The sequence below is a fragment of the Onthophagus taurus genome, chromosome 7 (genome assembly GCF_036711975.1).
Source record: "Onthophagus taurus isolate NC chromosome 7, IU_Otau_3.0, whole genome shotgun sequence".
Lineage (NCBI taxonomy): Eukaryota > Metazoa > Arthropoda > Insecta > Coleoptera > Scarabaeidae > Onthophagus > Onthophagus taurus.
The window spans coordinates 24269778-24287994 of record NC_091972.1 but is presented as its reverse complement, the minus strand read 5'-3'; the positions used below and the strand labels follow the sequence as shown (position 1 = coordinate 24287994).

The 18217-nt window shown below is 31.5% G+C and overlaps 2 protein-coding genes across 11 annotated transcripts in view; one reads left to right on the top strand and one right to left on the bottom strand.

The window, feature by feature from the left end:
- The window catches only part of LOC111415269 (uncharacterized), a 121768-nt gene that overhangs the window by 69476 nt on the left and 34075 nt on the right, over positions 1 to 18217 (top strand). The window contains exon 1 of one of the 10 annotated variants that reach the window (XM_023046862.2): positions 13706 to 13860. The exons of 7 other annotated variants lie outside the window; for them this stretch is intronic. In XM_023046862.2, coding sequence (XP_022902630.1) covers positions 13770 to 13860 — 91 coding nt within the window. In that variant the 5' untranslated portion in view covers positions 13706 to 13769. Of the gene's footprint in view, positions 1 to 13705; positions 13861 to 14151; positions 14352 to 14444; positions 14679 to 18217 lie in introns of those variants that run through there. 2 more of the 10 variants (XM_023046855.2, XM_023046852.2) reach the window with 2 other exon arrangements.
- Positions 14969 to 17884, bottom strand: LOC111420348 (uncharacterized). The gene is made up of 2 exons (XM_023053322.2): positions 17704 to 17884; positions 14969 to 17423 (listed from the first exon to the last, which is right to left on the bottom strand). Exon 2 carries the CDS (start codon positions 17421 to 17423, stop codon positions 15354 to 15356), a length of 2070 nt encoding a protein of 689 aa, XP_022909090.1. The 5' UTR covers positions 17704 to 17884; the 3' UTR covers positions 14969 to 15353.

Here is an 18217-nt window from a genome sequence, read left to right as displayed (position 1 = left end):
AATTTAATTAACTTAAATTACATTTTTTCTTTTCTTTCGAAATCCTTAATACGGGGACAATCAACATTTTTCTTTTGCGTATTACTGAAGAAAGTTATTTGAACCGCAAGTTCAATGCCTATCCGAACCTATCCTATCCTGTTTGTTATATAACAGTTGTCATTATAACTTGACCTACATATTTCACGTATTACTATAATATATCCTTTTCCCACTAGCAATCACGTAAGATGAAATTGCATTCATGGTTACAAGTATTGTAAGGTTGCCATATCATTTACTTATTTATTAATCCTTGACAACAGAATTTAATTCATTATATTCCTAGAAAAAATAATAAAGATGAAGGAAATTAGCAAAAATCATTCTTTTTATGTATTTATTATTATTTTTATAAATATTGAACACAATCGAGCAGTTCGAAAACTGTTCTAGAGTTGCCTAGAGCCAAATTCTCATTTTTCAAAATCTTTTTCTCTTTTATTTTCATTAAATGAAGCTGAAGTTGATGCAGTTGGAACTGGAAAACATAATGCACTGTCCCACTCTTCTAAAAATGCTTCTCTTTTAGTTCTTTAGATTTCACCTCGATGGAAAATTTGCCTTTACAGTGATTCTGTCACATAGCTTTCCGCAACACTAGAACTTTTCCAGCCACCGAAACGTTTTACTCCTAAAATATCCACTCCTGAGTTAGCCAGTAACGTTGCGTTAATATTTGCTCTTTTCTAGTAATATATGATTGGAAAGCGGCTAATTTTTGTCTGTGTGGTTGGAAGGAATCGTAAGGAATTATAGTATTTAGGGAAGAAGGTTTTCTGAAAATGTCGTAGGTAAAACTGTGGTCACCTTTAAGTATTGTCAAATCGAAATAGTTCAATTTATTTTCATTTTCAACCTCTAAAGTAAAATTAAGATTAGTATGAATGTTGTTTATATAATCAAGAAAGTTATCAAGATCAGATTTATTGCCGTTCCAGACACAAAAAACGTCAACCACATATCTGATCCATTTTACAATATATTTGGAATAAGGGTTCAAACGATTAATAATGAAGTTCTTCTCAATGTGATCTAAATACAAATCAGCCAAAATGCCGGATATTGACAACCTCATAGGTAAACCGTGTTCAAGTTTATAAATTTTGTCACTAAATCTACAATAGTTCTGTTGAATAATATTATGAAGTATATTAATTAGGTGTGATGTTGTGATTTTATCTTTAAAATGAGATTGGCGTCAACGTTAGTATAGAGATTAACAACATCAAACGATAATATGATACCATTGTTGAGGTTAGTGTGTTTTAATTTTTCGATTAGTTGTATTGAGTTTTTTATTATATATTTAGGTTGAAAATCAATTTGTTTAAAAATATCGTAGATGAAACAAGTAATTTTAGAAGTGGGTGAATTGTAACATGCAGTTATAAGTCTTATGGGTAGTTTGTCTTTATGAAGTTTAATGAGTGAATATAATTGAGGTATGTAGGAGTTCATAGGATCATTTAGAAAGGAGATCGTTTTATTGTAATATTCATCTCTATCAACGATGACAGTACCGGTGTTTTTGTCGGCTTTTATGTATTATTATCGGATAACTCCTGTTTTATTGATTTTATAGTATTATGTAATTTATAATGTATATTATGGTTAGGGCCTTTCTGATTATTATGAGTGGATTTTTCATGTTTCTTTAAAATAGGAATAATGTCATTTTTAATGTTGTTGTGATTGGGTAGCTTATTAATTGCACAATCTATCTCTATTACAGTCAAATGAACGTTAGGTTGAGATTGAATAGAAAATTTATGACCCTTGTTAAATAATTCGATTTTATTTTTATTGAATTTTATATTGGTGAGATTAGTGGTGTAATCAAGCTTGTTATGGTATGTTCCATCAGACATTTTAGGCAAGTTTGGTGGTAAGGGATCTTCTCTGGGTAGTGAAGCTTTAAAAGGAAGTGAAATAGGATGGTTAGTATTCATAGAATTCTGCTGCTGTATTTTTCTCTGTCTTAAAATATTTCATTTTCGCTTTTTGCCGGAGATATCTTGAGAGCTGAAAAGGTAGATTTCTTCTCTGATGTTGACGATGATTTCCTCCATTTCTAGGTAGTGGAAATTTATGATGTTGATTAAGTTCTTGGTGTAGGTATGTAAGTCTAGTATAAAGAAAGTCGAGTTGTTGAAAATGCCTTCTGCGTTGACTTTTCAGAATGTTTTCCTCGATTTGTGCTTTTTGCTTGGGGTAGATGTTCTTCGATTTAACAAGTGCGAAGTTAAGCATCAGATCTTCTTTGATACATGAATTGACGAAAAATATGTGATTCTTGATGCTAAAATCCATGATTTAGAGGTATAATTTAATAATAAAGACTAAAAAGACCTCTTCTTCTCTAAATAATATATTTATTATATTTTATTTATATGGTACCGGTTTCGACATGTTCACATGTCATCATCAGCCAAAGCATCAGATCATAGATATCATATATCATACATATAACATAGATAGGCTGATGATGACATGTGAACATGTCGAAACCGGTACCATGTAAATAAAATATAATAAACAGGGCACGGAACTTTTGTAACAAAACGATACGATTTCCCCCCTCCACTCGTTCTCAGTGGCGTCCGCTGAGAAAATCTTGATTAAAAGAACAGCATGCTGTTCAGTGGGAAATTAAAATTTCAAGTTAGTAAAAAATTTTATTAACAAACACTGTTCCTGCAGTAATTCTAAACAAATTTTGTTAACAAAATTTTTTGATTAAATCAACAATAAGGATAACCTTATTACCTCAAAAATATTAATTTTTGTAGCATACTGTTCAGTGGGAAATTAAAATTTCAAGTTAGAAAAAAATTATGTTAACAAAAATTATTCCTGAAACAATTCTAAACAAACTTTGTCGACCATTTTTTTTGATTTAATCAATAATTAAGGAGATAACCTCAAAATAATAATTTTTCCATTTTTATACATAATCACACTTAGATGCTTAATTAATAGAGATGTAAAAAATTTTTATTAAGATAATTGATTCAAAATCGAAATTGAAACAAATTTTATTTAAAACATTTTTTGATAAAAACAATAATTATTGGGATAATTAATTTTGATAGCATACTATTCGGAGGGAAATTAAAATTGCAAGTTAGCAAAAAATTTTATTAACAAACACTGTTCGTGAAGTCATTCTAAACAAATTTTGTTAACAACATTTTTTGATTAAATCAACAATAAGGATATAACCTCAAAAATATTAATTTTTGTAGCATACTGTTCAGTGGGAAATTAAAATTTCTAGTTAGAAAAAAATTATGTTAACAAAAATTATTCCTGAAACAATTCTAAACAAACTTTGTCAACAATTTTTTTTTATTTAATCAATAATTAAGGAGATAACCTCAAAATAATAATTTTTCCATTTTTATACATAATCACACTGAGATGCTTAATTAATAGAGATGTAAAAAATTTTTATTAACACAATTGATTCAAAATCGAAATTGAAACAAATTTTATTTAAAACATTTTTTGATAAAAACAATAATTATTGAGATAATTAATTTTGATAGCATACTATTCAGAGGGAAATTAAAATTTCAAGTTAGCAAAAAATTTTATTAACAAACACTGTTCCTGAAGTAATTCTAAACAAATTTTGTTAACAAAATTTTTTGATTAAATCAACAATAAGGATAACCTTATTACCTCAAAAATATTAAGTTTTGTACCATACTGTTCAGTGGGAAATTAAAATTTCAAGTTAGAAAAAGATTTTGTTAACAAAAATTATTCCTGAAACAATTCTAAACAAACTTTGTCAACCATTTTTTTTGATTTAATCAATTATTAAAGAGATAACCTCAAAATGTATTTTATTATGTAATTTAGTAGTTTAGAAGGGTAGGTTGAAAGTACAAATAGGGTCAAAACGTGCCCTATTATGAGTTAAACATATTCCCCAAATTTCATTTTCCTAGCGTTTATAGTTTTTGAGAAAGAAAAAATAAACCAAAATTTTCCGCCATTTTTGGAGGGGTGTAGCTCCTTAGGGGAGCCGAAGTCACCCATGGTTCATATATCAAAGTACCCTTAAAATTCACTAAAGAATCACTCCTTGAAGTTTGTTGCAGTCATTCAGATACACCCTGTATATATTTTTATATATTTTTTATTGAGAAAATTGTTTTAGAATTTAATTTAGAACAACTTTTGTATGAAGTTTTCTGCTGAGAACGAGTGGAGGGGGGAAATCGTATCGTTTTGTTACAAAAGTTCCGTGCCCTAAATAAATATATTATTTAGAGAAGAAGAGGTCTTTTTAGTCTTTATTATTAAATTATACCTATAAATCATGGATTTTTTAAAGTTTATTTATCGTTATTGTTTTCATCCCCGGGTGTATTCTATTTTTTAAAGTTATTCATTTACAAAATGGACACTACAAAATAGAGATATATTATTTATAACAGCGATCTTGGTTTTCAATAAATTATTCCTTCTATGCAAATATTCGTTTTTGAAATCCTTTAATTTATGACGATTAATGATATAATTTCTATACATTTTAATTTATTGTTTAGATCTAACTTTGTCAGTACAACTTTTAAGCAGCTATTAAGCAGTTTGAAAAACATATAGTTAATTATAAGACAATTTTTTCAAACTGGTGCACTTGTTTAATACTGTTTTTAATCAATAGATGGCGGACGTTTCGCAAATGTTGTGAATCTGTCAATGTCTTTAACAACAACATTTTAATGTCTACAACAAACTTAATAAATAAATAATAATGATAATAATAAATAAATACTAAAGTATTTCTTGCAATCATTTCCGTTACTTATGATATGTTATGGTTCTTTTAGAAAATAAAATACTTTTCAAAATAAATTTCTTATTCAAGAACTCTACACATCAGAGAATTTCTTGACTTTATAATTTCATTAAGAATTAAGAATTAAGACAATAAATCTATTGTTATAGCTACTCACTAAAGGTGGAAAAACTACTTTAAAATATTAGTAGCTATTAAGTACATATGAGCAAAATGAGAAAGTCTAGAACTCTAAATCCTAGAGTATGCTGGCTCTATGAACATAAACTTGCTTCAAAAATTATAATGTAGATGTCAATTTACATATTATTTTTACTGAAAATGCCCTTCTAATCCACCATAATCCCTTTATCTATATATACACTATCTTATCAAAGATTTTTACCAAACCAATGTAAAATATTTCCATCTTTAATCGAAATTAACGCGATCATGGATGACAGCACACGAATTTTCTTTTCCTTTTTGGGGGCTGTTTTGATTTTAGTATCTATTGCCTTATTTATAAAATATTACGTTGGAATTTGTTTTGGAAAACCTGCAATATATCCAACAACGTATCGAAGAAGATTTCATGCACCGGTAATAAGTAAGTCAAATGCTTTTTTAATTCGTTATATTTTTTCAATTCGTTTTTTTTAACTGCAACCTTTCTATTGAATTTATTTAATTAATCCTCACTTCGCTTTTTAAACCTCAAAATAAATTCACAACACACAGAAACGAGTATTTAATTCCACAAATATCCTTTTGTATTAAACGGCTATAGATATCGTTAGATAAAAAAATTATCTATTCTTCACCGTCATTTTTAATGCCGGGAGACATTAGCGAATATATTGTTATCTTATCGGGGTATAGGGACTGAGAGGAGTCTTCTGAAAATAGGTTTGGTTTTACTGTAGATAATCGACCGGTGAACAAGCCGTAAAAACGGAAATAGAGAGATTATAAACCTTATTTAAAATAATAATAAAAAATAGGTATGGATACGGAAGCTATAGTTTCAATAATCGTCGTGTTTTTAATATTGGTGTTTATCGGTGTTACTTTACGCTGTTGTGTTGATCGGAAAAACGTTCAAAGAGCTCGTGAAGCTCGAAGGGAAGAAAGAAATACTCGAAATCGAACTAGAACAAGTCATGTTAATGAGGATACCGTTGCTACTGATAGTAAGTTATTATGTATATAATTATTTCTTTTTGTAAAAACTGTGTAGTAATATTTATACTTATCAGTTTATGGAAACCTTTCCTCACCTATTTATATTCCAAACTTCACACGAAGACTATATGTATGCGACATGCAATTTCATTCATAAGTTCTTCTACCTCAAAACGTTTCGAACCTAAAACAAATCAAAATTTTTAAAATAAAAGGGTGATATCACTCGTTGTATTTTATTAATAAATAGATTTTGAGATAAGAATTCTTTATATTCAATAGCTGTTAATGTTGATTCAGATTTAATTTTGTACAAAGTGAATTATGAAAAATTACACGCGTTTACACTCAGAACTTATAGCACTAGAACTAATACTAAACCTAAAACTGTTAGTTCTACTTTTAGTTCAATAAAAATATACAACAACCTAGTAATGCTAAATAAAAACTAAAACTAAAACCAATACTAAACCTAGAATTAGAAACATTCGTGGTTAGCCGGGCGTCTTGCAAGACGGCTAAAACCGAATGTTTCTAATTCTAGGTCTAGTGGTACAGTCGGTACGATATTTGTTGAGCCAAAATTCCTAGAAAGGAAAAAATCAATGAGGTTCTATTCTCGGAAAGTAACGGTTAATCACGGCTTGATATTTACAAGCAGTGGCGTACCTTTAAACCATTCACGATAAACAACCGCTCATTGCAAGTATAAACACCCACTTGACATGCCGCCGCCAATGACTTTCGGGGTGTCCGATGTTATAGATTTCAAGAATCTGACGTAGTGCTTTTCTGAGAAATTTGGCTCAACAAATATCGTACCAGCTGTAGTTCTAGTTTTAGTTTAACAAAAATATACAACAATTTAACGCTGAATAACAACAAAAACTGGACTTGCACTAGAAACTAGAATTAACAGTAGAACTAGAAATTTTCAACTAGTAACAATGTTATTACTTCCTCTTTAGTGTTAGTCTTCAGACACACGGCTAAACAGGCTTTTATTTACTTGTTTTATATACACAACATTTCACAAATACCATTATACAGGGTGATTCAAAAAACCGCTGACAGACTTCTAGAGTAAATAATACATGAAAAATTAAGATGAATAGTCTTAATATACATGGGATCGCAAATGCCTCGTTGGCGAGATATAGCGGATCAAAGTTTCTTTAAAATTAAACATTATCTGCAATAAAAAGCACTTTTTTAAAAATATTGTCTACGCCATTGCTCTCTACGCGTGTAAAGTGATCAATTATCTATTAATTGGTATCTTACAAAACTTTGATCAAAGCAATAGTTTTTAAGAAAAACACGTGTGTAGAAAATTTGTTAATTCAATCAAAAACTGTTCCTTTAATTAAAGTTTTGTAAGAGACCAATTGATAGATAATTGATCACTTTACACGAAAATACTGCACGTTTGACAAAATTAGCAGTGGAGTTGAAAATATTTTTTTGGCTTTTTATTGTAGATAATGTTTAATTTTAAAGAAACTGTGACCCGCTATATTTCGTTAAGGAGGCATTTGCGACCCCATGTATATTAAGACTTTTCATCTTAATTTTTGTTGTATTACCTGCCCTAGAAGTCTGTCAGCCGTTTATTGAATCAACCTGTATATTAGAATTGTTATTATTGCCTGTCGACCATATCGAATGTTTGAATTGTCATTTAAATCAGCTAGCCAACAACAGATGACGCTTGTGCGAAATTCTTCGTCGTAGCTCGTCATTTATAATGTGCAGCAAAATTATGGTACAAATTCCATAAAACGCTTATAAACATTAGTTTGCAAAAACGGCGAAATAAGTCTATTTTGGTTTTTCAAAACACACATTTTGAGCCCATATTCAATTCCCGACAGTTATTTGTTTCTAAGTTATGACGTCATCGACATTTTTTTCATTACGAAATATAAAAGAGTAGTTTTTCTACGTAGAATGATGTAAATATCGATATGAAAATTAGGAAAATTTTGAAAAAAATCACTTTGAAAGTATAAATTTTTATTTTAAAATAGCTTAACCCGGTGGTAATCATGGAAATGCATTAACGTTTCTGTTTAAAATTATTTAATATCTTAAGAAATGAATTTTGTAAACAAACTTAAAAAAAAACAAAATAAATTTTGGTATTTCTTTAATGAGGTGATCGAAATTTTCCCACCTACTTCTTGACAATAAGCAAAGCATTTAAGGCATTTTGGATTAGGTATGTTCATCGTTCATCCAACGAGGGGTTTCCCTGCTCTGATATCAGTAATTCTGCCTATTTACTGTCCCATTTAGGTAAAATGTGCCTTCATCAGTAAATAAGATATTAAGCGGACTTCACACGTTCAATATACTTTGTTACTGATTTTTCAAGCTTATCTCAGCATAAATAAAGCGTCGGATAGGTTCAAACTACTAAATCTCATGAATAAGAGAAATAATAAATAAGAACTATAAAAGTTAACTAATTATTAAAAAGTCCAATTTTTATATAAAAATTAGACTTTTTTCTAAATTGAAAATTTTTCAAGTTCAATTTATGATATGTAACCAGAGAAACCATAAAACTTACAACTTATGTTGGTGAGATTAATATTTTAATTTGGTTTGTCGTATATTTTTCATTAACATAAGTTATAAGTTATAAGTTATAACTTTTATGGTTGGGTTCTATGGTTACATATCGTAAATTGAACTTGAAAAATTTTTAATTTAGGAAAAGTATAATTTTTACATAAAAATGGCAATAATTAGTTAATTTCTATAGTTAGAATATAAAGTTCGTGCGATTTAGGCTCGTTACTACCATCTTCTGGTTAAGCTATCTATGGGATTATTACTATGAATACGGCTATTTCACGCGCTCTGATTGGCTATTAGATGGGTTTATCTATAAGATAAATTTAACTAAAATATGGTAGTAATGGACCTTAGTGGTTTGAATATATCCGACGCATTATTTATGCTGAGATAAGTTTGAAAAATCAGTAATAATTTTTTTTTCTTCTTTGTAACTCGATCCGGGGACATACTGTATATTCTCAACATCTGAGTATTGACAACATTATTGAACGTGTGAGTAGAAAGATTGACAGATTACCAATATTGAAAATATTGATGGGATGGTTTGATAAAAACGAAAATATTTGATATATTGAGAATAAATATTGACCGTTTGAAGAAAAGATTGACAATTCTATTACAGTTGGCATTGAAATGTATTGAAATGGTTCGCACGAGACCAACGAGACGAGATTTTCATAAAGTCTTGTCTCGTCTCGCCGATGAACCAATAAGTCTTGTATCAAGTCTCGTTTCGCATCCTCCACTCTCGTCTCGTCTCGTTTCTCGTACGAGAGTCTCATAAAAGTATCGAAATCTCGCCATGCATAATCTTATTGTTTCAGTGCAATAAGGAATACTTAAATACTTGCTATAATGTAAGAGTCGGAAGAGAGAATTACAGCCCTCAGATCTGTCGGTCGCAAATGATTTTCTTTTTCACCCAATCGTTTAGACTTTAGACATAACAAACATCGTGCGGATTTATTATTAAGGCGATTTTGATGTTTTCTTATAGTTAATGCAGCACGTGATAATAATCTTTCCGCCGGGACTGAAGCAGCCGGTATGCTTAAGAGATCTCGTGCCATTAAACTTAAAATAGGAAATTCAGAAGCATGGATTTTCCACCAGTGTAATATATCTGTGTCTTTATTACACCGATTCATAGAATAATATTTTTGAAGCTTCCTGCATCCATGCATCCATTCTCCTTCGGAAGGCGTAGGATTTACTGCATACAAAACATCAAAATCAATTACAAAATCCTACTTTTCCGCTCTAGAATCTTCTAGTTCCTCCAATGCCGTTACTTTCGAACGTTGGCGTTCTGATTGATGGAAATAGGCTTTGTATACAAATCTTCAAATTTCTGAATCGAAGTCTCTTTTAATTCTTGCCTCCATCTTGTCATATCAAAAACTTCTATCTTATGCCACGAATCGAGAATTAAAATTGCAGCATAAATCTAATTAGTTTTACGATAATGCTTTAATATTTTGTCAGTCGCAGTCTGAAAACTAACAATAAGCTGCACTTCGACAGCGTTTCGATCTGCCTTTCGGTCCCATCAAAATATTTTGCTCTTAATATTATCTATTAGTATATTGATACATACATACATACTTCTCTCCTCCGAGTTTCTTGGAAAGTATTTGAAAGTTGACTAGTAATTTATGTACTTCTTGTAGCAGTATCTTTCAGACTTTCAGTACTTCAACATATCATTACTGGAACTCCAGCGTGTAGATACGAAAATATTTATAGAAATATTGCAGATATTATTTGCGGAAATACTTACCTGCGAGACTCTCGTATGAGACGCAAGACCTCATGCACGAGACTCTCGTACGCACCACTATTGAAATGAGCTAGACCTCAAGAGAAATCTGCGTATTTTATTTACTTTTCTGCATAATAATGAATTAAGATAGATATTTTAATGGACGAAAATGCTATTAACTCGCCGGACGATATAAATAGTAATGTATGTTCACTAACACATGCAAATCGGGATGCGTTATTATTAAACAGGAGATTTTTTTTCTTTAATCCTAATATTTAACCCTCCGTACACGATCATATACCCTAGCTTCAGGAAAACTGAAAATTTAAAAACAGAAAAGACGAGCGAGATCGTGTTCTATGTAAAATTTTATAGATATAGTATTTTAGTTCCGGGGTATGTAAAGATGTTGCTAGTGTGTGTTCCAGACTGGACGTCGCGCCTTTATTTCTTATGTAGGTAAAATATAGGCGCTAATATTAAATCAAACTTTACCACAATTTTTGTCACCGAACGGTGGCGAAGATATCGATCTCTAAAGCGAGGGGCCTAGTCTTTTGACACGGATAATTTTTAGCACGGTAGTCTCACTTTGTATAGATGGTAACTTTCTTTTCGGAACACACGCATGACCGACCACTGTGAAATATGATGATAATTATTATAAACAATAAAATTGCTAAATTAGTAACTATAAATAACGACAAACAACAACAATAAACACAAATATAATATAGAATAATCACAGTTTTTGTACAGCGATTATTGAAACTATTGATGCATTTTTATGGCTATGACTTTGTTGATCTTTGCGAGTATCATCCTTCTGTTTAGTTCGCTTGTTTGATTGTTATCTCTCGATACACGAACCTCATGGCCAAGATATATGGCTGCGATGCGAACCAACTGAGATGAGTACTTTAAAAACAATAGTGGAAAAGACAAGAAGAGATAGAGTTAGGAACAAAATTGTAAGAGAATTTTGTGGATTCAGATATGTCATGAGATTTGCTAGGGGAAAAATAAAAAAATGTAATGAATACTTCCAACGAATGGAAGAAACCTGGCTGATTAAGACCACAGATTAGCTAGAAAGAGATCTCGGGAGACCAGGAAGTTGGATTTCCAACTCTAATGAAACACCATGAAAGATGCGTAAAAAACGCATCATTCAAGAAACGAGGTTACAACCTGAATAAAAGAAGAAGAAAAATAAGATCTTAAACGAACTACTTAATTCTCAATTGGAAATCAACAATCTCATGGATCTTGGAATCTTGGATTTGATGGAAGTGCAATATGACTAGAAAAGAATCAAACAACAAGAATTAATGAAGCACAAAAACTGAATTTAGTCATTAATATTAGACTTATACTCAATTCAGGACATTCAAAGTTGTTTTTCAAGCATTAAAGAAATTGTTAAATATTTTCGAAGAGTATTACATAAACGAGAATGGTCGGTAGTGAAAATATAAACTTTCCCGAAATATATGTACACTTTAAAGCTAATAACACCAGGAATGTGTATAAATTTGTTAGACAGTTAAGACAAAGGCACAAATCGCACACAGCTCTATGCTGAGATGGAACAGGAAAAATAATATGTGATAGTGAAATGAATGACATTTGGAAAAATTATTTTTAAAACCTATTAAGCATAGAAACTGATTTGGAAATAGACAGCAGTCCATCACACCAAAGAAAGGATAGTGTCATGGAACCTATATCAATCAGTGAGGTTCAAAACGCAATCACTGCGTCAAAACATGGAAAGGCATCAGGGATTAATGACATACCATCGAAAGTATTCAAGATAGAAGTATTCATTATCATCAATATTGATGTTAGAGCTTGGAATAAGATCTGTCCTAAATTTTGTTGATATTTAGCCCAACTGTTGCACACTCGTATACAATTTTATCTCTCCAAGGCTATCCGAAATAAGGACTATATCGTCCGCGCAACGCAAATCATTTAGATATTGCCATCAATGTTTATACCGTTTTGGGTCCAATCCAGTTGTTTAAATGCACTCTCCAGGACTGTGTGAACAATTTGGGTTCAACATTATATCGCCTTGTCTTACCCCACGCCCAATGGGTATTCGGTCAGTACTTTCATGCAATTTTACCGTCATTGTAGCATTCTTGTAAATGTTATAAATAAGTTTGGTGTATCGATAATGGACTCTGCATTCTTGAAGTACTTGCAAACCTGCCATCAACTCAATTTAAATAAAATTTTATAAATCCCTCTAAATACCCATCTTGGGTAAATATCCCCGGGTATATATCCAGGGAATTTTCCCTTGACAATAAATAACAACACTGGGTATAAACTTACAATTCGTGACCCATAAACAGCGTGTAGATTCGGTCGGTACATTTAACTCATTTTCATTATTATTCATTAAATATAATTGAAACTAAAAAACTTTTAATTAGATTATTTAACTCATCTTATAAAGCTTTTCTAATTGTGGTTGCGCCATTTTTAGGTGAAGGAAAAGGTTAGAATCCTTTTCCTAATCTCATTCATAGTTTTATAAATAGATTTCTTTAGACAAAATTAGAAGTTTTGGGGGATTCTTTATGATCATAACTTATTCTATTATGTAATGGTTGTTTTCCAATTTGCGCTGTTTCTTGAGTCCTGGTTTTTTTAAAAAGTTTTATGATCTAAACGTAGTTCATAACAGGCAAATAAACCTGTTTTATAACATAATTCCACGTGCAATTTTGTTATTGCATAGTTGTACGTTAATTTTTATATACATAATGTTTATACATATGGAAATCTTCCCCTCAAAATTTTAGGGTAAGAAATTACACAATGTTAGAATCAGATTCAAACAAAGCACGTAAACAATACATCCAAATTTTTTTTTCTAATTAATCTATTGTTTTATTTTTTTAGTTTTCTCACAGACTTCCTAAACATCTCAAAAATTATCAACAACAATTAACATTATAGTAATAAAAGTTACCTCTTTATTAATATTTAACAATATGTTCTACGTATTGACGTCCATAAGATAATACACATAAAAATTTCATTAACACGTATTCGTTAATTATTAGAATTGTCTAAAAACTGAAATTGTTAATCGAAACACAAAAAGAGATTTTATATTCTGATAAAACAAAAACCAAACAGTTCCTAATGGAAATGCGTTTAGATAAGTTCGATTTATCTGAAACCTTAATCGTAACATATACCGGTAAAAACAGATTTTTATTATAAAAGAAAAATAACGGTGAAAATTATCATTATCTTATCTTCGAGGGACTCGTGCGCAAAGTTAATTGAGGCTGTTTCACCAACGATGATTACGTGAATAGTGGCCGTGACAAAATTAAACTGAAAAGATGTTACTTTTTTTTACTGCTCTTTAACATGGAAATTTGGATTTATTATATTCCAACAGCGGGATTTTTGTTGCTTCTTTTGGCGTGCTTAAAGTTTTGTTGCCAAGATTCTGAACAATGTAAGTTATAAACTAATTTCAAAGATTTATTTATATTATTACATTTTTTGTTACAAAATTGTTTGTAAACATTTATTTACTTATTTATTTGTTTTTTAAAACAGCAAGATAAATAAGTCATATCGATACAATATTTTAAGTACCACTCACATTTTCATTATCGCGATTTTAAAAGCTTAACCGTTGTGGGATCATCGACTATTTGCGTGATTGTTATACAGTTTTCGTGCGTTCATTTATCTTATCCGTTGTTTTAACAAAACCCGCATCGAACTTGGTTATTAGGTGTTCATTAATTTCGTGAACGTCGATATGTTTCGTTATGTCTTCCCAATACGAAGGATTGTTCGTTCTTATGGGAATTTTTGTAACCGGACTTGCTCTATACATGTTTGCAATGGCAATTTGTAATAAAAAATTAAATAAAATGGGAAGTTGGATTAATCGAAATCGCCAAAGTCGACCTATTCCAAGATTACCATTGGAAAGTAGTAAGTTAGAACACTTTATACCAACCACGCGCTCATTTATCTTATCTTTTTGACTGATTAAAAGTACTATTTACGTTTTATGATCAGGTAAATTATAAATAAGTCGTAAATGTGATAAAATGGAGGACGGAACATTGTTATTGCTCAGCTTAATTTTTGTGTTTTTTATTGTTTTTATAACAATTTTTTTAATTATTGTGAAATTGGGGAAGAATGGTGAAGCGATAAATAAACGATGTAGAAAATGGATTATACGACAATGTAGGAAGTGTAGGTCTTGTTTTAGTAAAAGTGCTAGACCTTCAGGCTTACGTAGAAGACCTTCATGTAGGGGAAGGTGGGGCTACTTCGTACACGTTTTACTTATTGGGACATAAAAATGAAATGAGTTATTTTTTTAAATTGACACAGATATGAATGGATAGGTAGTGTATTTGGCTTAAAAATTCGATAGTTACGTTTTAAGTATGATGTAGCACTTCAGACTTATAAGCGATTTACCAAAACATGGAAATTGTGCGAATGTACCCCACGCGTGGGGTACATTCGTACATATGGTGGGGCACATTCATTCGCAGTGGGAAACATTGGTACACAGTAAAAAATAAACACAAAAATCACCGAAAATAATAATTTATTTACTAAAAATGCACTCTTAGTAAACAGTCATAGTCATATTTGACATATTATATTTATTTGTTAATATACTTATCTCTCAATTCAGACTTTATGAGATGAATTAATAACGACATTACAGTAATCAGCCTCAAAATCAAATAGAAAACTTAAAATCTAAAAACAAAGCTTAGGCACACATTCGCATTCTAAATAATAAGAACACTTTTATTACAATAATTTATATCATATGATATAATCTAGTTAAACTTTTTATGAAAACAAAAACCTAACGACCCTCCGTCTAACGAAAAAAAAAAGCCATCTCCTTATTATGTAAGCAACAAATTATTAAAAAAGAAGAAATCAAACTTAAACATTACGCAACTATTGGATATTGTATGGCGAAAAATCTTTTCCAAAGTTAAAAATACGGGCCGTCCTCGCTGTGGCAGCAGTTTTGGATTTTGGCAGTATAAGAATGATATCTGAAATAAGAACAGATCCTTCATCTTTCGTATTTGGATACACAAAATTCCAAGAACCGGCCTTTCCCTGCTTTTTTCTTAAAAATGAGATTTTATATTCTGATGGACTATATTTTTCAACGATTTCTCCAACGTAATGTAAAACTGACTTCTTTTTATCAAATTTCACTACAACAAAACTCCCTTTCTTAATGTTGTGAATCAAAACAGGTGTTTCTGTTTCTAATTCTTCACAGATGTCTTCAACCGGAGAAGCAGAACTTTCTCTCAAGCTCATATCAGTGTTAGTCTCACTCTCAGACTCTAAATCCTTCTTTTGTTTTTTTGACTTATCAACTTCGGTCGATACTAATTTCAGCGCACGTTTCACCTCCTTCACTCTATTTTTTCGTTCTTTCTCAATTTTCTTCGTTTCTTTTGCTCGTGCAATGTCTTCAAGTCTATTTTTTTCAGGTGTGTCGGTATATATTCTTGATTTGCCAATTTTTCTTTTCTTAGCTGTTGCAGACGTAGTTTTATGTATTTTAGGATAGGGTCGGATCATCTCTGGAGTTACTATTCCTAAAGATGTCGATGGTGAAGCCATTGCGTAACTGGACGATGAACAAACTACAGGCAACACAGGAGATGCAGGTGGTGAAGTTTGCGGAGCCTCTTGAGGCGCAGCTTCATCATTGGTTGCTTCGGCATTAGTCACAGATGGTTCTGGCGCAGAGTCGTTGTGGTACACTTGCACTGGAGCAAAATCTTCGTCGCTGAAAACAAGTTTGTTGAATGGCCATATACCGGTCTTCTCGAAAGCAGCAGTAATATTCTTACCATTGAAAGACTGAAAATAGGCTAATTTAGCCAGTTTTGGAATGCTGTAGATGTTAAGAGATTTCCCTGGATGAGACACATGCCAGTCGTTGAATGCAGTTTTCAGCTTTGATTTGAATGGGCCAAAGACTCCAACATCCAACGGTTGGAGACGGTGCGTGGTATGTGGAGGGAATGACAGATAAATAATTCCATTCTCACGTGCATAATTTATTGCATCAATGGTCACGTGGCTTTCGTGATTGTCACACAGAAGTAAAATTGGGTTTTCTTTTGAGCACACCGTATGTCTCTGCATATGTTTCAGGACATCTAAAAAAATGACTGAGTTAATCCAACCGCTCTTCGTAGCCACTCCCAAACTTCCTTCTGGTGCACCATCAATGAAATGGTCCTTGTAATGCACCCTTGGAAACACAAATAAAGGTGGGATAGTATTTCCGTTTGCGCAAATAAAGCCCCCAAAGGTAACTAGCTCCCCTCTTTCAGCGGACACGAGTTGACCCACTTGTTTTTGAGTTTTTTCAGCTAAAACTCTGGGCGTATTTAATACTGTGGAAATACCAGACTCGTCAAAATTGTAAATACGATCTCCAGTAAATTTGTGCTTCTGTAAGACTTGTTCCAGGTTCTCAAAAAATTCGCCAACAGCTGACTTATTAAATCCAAATGACCTAGCTGCACTAGTATTCTCGGGTTTTCGTAAACTTAAATTGGCGTTTCGTTTACGATAGCAGGCCAACCAATCTTTACCGGCCATTTTGTTTTCATCCCAGCTGGGCGGGTATCGAAAGTTATTCAATTTTGCAAATTGGTAGGAAAGTTTCCTAATTTGTTCCAGTGTTAAACCGTAGTGCCTCTTGGAACTGATTATGATATACTCATTTAGCATATCTTCTTCTTCTTTGGTAAAAACTTGATTGGCAGTATACTTTGAGTTAAACAATCGATTAGATGTAGTAGGTTCTCCAGATTTGGCTTTACGAATTTTATTAATACGAGTTTCAAGGGTTGATGGCTTTATACCATATTTATTTGCAGACTTTCTAGTAGATAGGTTTTTATTTAGGACCTCCTTAATTGCTGATGTCATAGCCTCTTCATCCACTATACCGCTTCTGGTATTCTTCCGTTTGTAGTTGCGCACCATCTGAAAAGAATTATGATAAGCTTGCTAATTAGATTAAGATTTCGTAAGGGGTACATTCGTACAGTACGAATGTGCCCCACGTATTAGTGAACGAACGTACCCCAACCAACATAAAAGTAACATTTTATAACCTAGAAAAAAAACCATTGAGAAGATGGTAAAACTAATGAAAAACACATAAAACCAATACATTTTCAGTGATTATGACAAATAACCAAAACATCTGTGACGTTATCACGAGAGTTAAATGAGTTTAAGTTAACAAGAAAAAAATACTTACGGTGACGAAAAACACGTTGCGGCTTGCCCCGATGCCGGCGACGCTCGCACTGCCTCTTCACTCCGCGAGCCGAGTGTCCGTAAGTGTGCGCATTACGCACTCAAAGCTGAATTCTCTAGCACTATCTATAGGCTATATATAGCTAGTGTCCGAAAGTGCCCCGCGAACGAAATAGCCCCCCCTTCCCCTAAGTTTACGAGTTTGTTTACTATATTTTTTCTTAACGAAAAATACAGTTATATGTATTTTATAAGGAAATTGTGGAAATTCCTTATTACACAAAAACCTCAATAAATAAAACAAAAAAGTATTACCTAAGAAGTTTTATGCTTATTTATTTGAAAATAAACATGACAGATTTGACATAAATTTTAGATAGTGTAAAATTGGTTGCCTACCTTAACTTTATTATTATTATTATTATATCGTTTATCTTATCACTAATAAAATGTGTGCATACAACTTAATCTATAAACTTTAATGCAATAAAATCAAAAAAGGTTATGAACTCATA

What these genes read in the sequence shown, in the direction of transcription:
- LOC111420348 (XM_023053322.2), bottom strand. Translation starts at nt 17,423, where the DNA reads ATGGTGCGCAACTACAAACGGAAGAATACCAGAAGCGGTATAGTGGAT.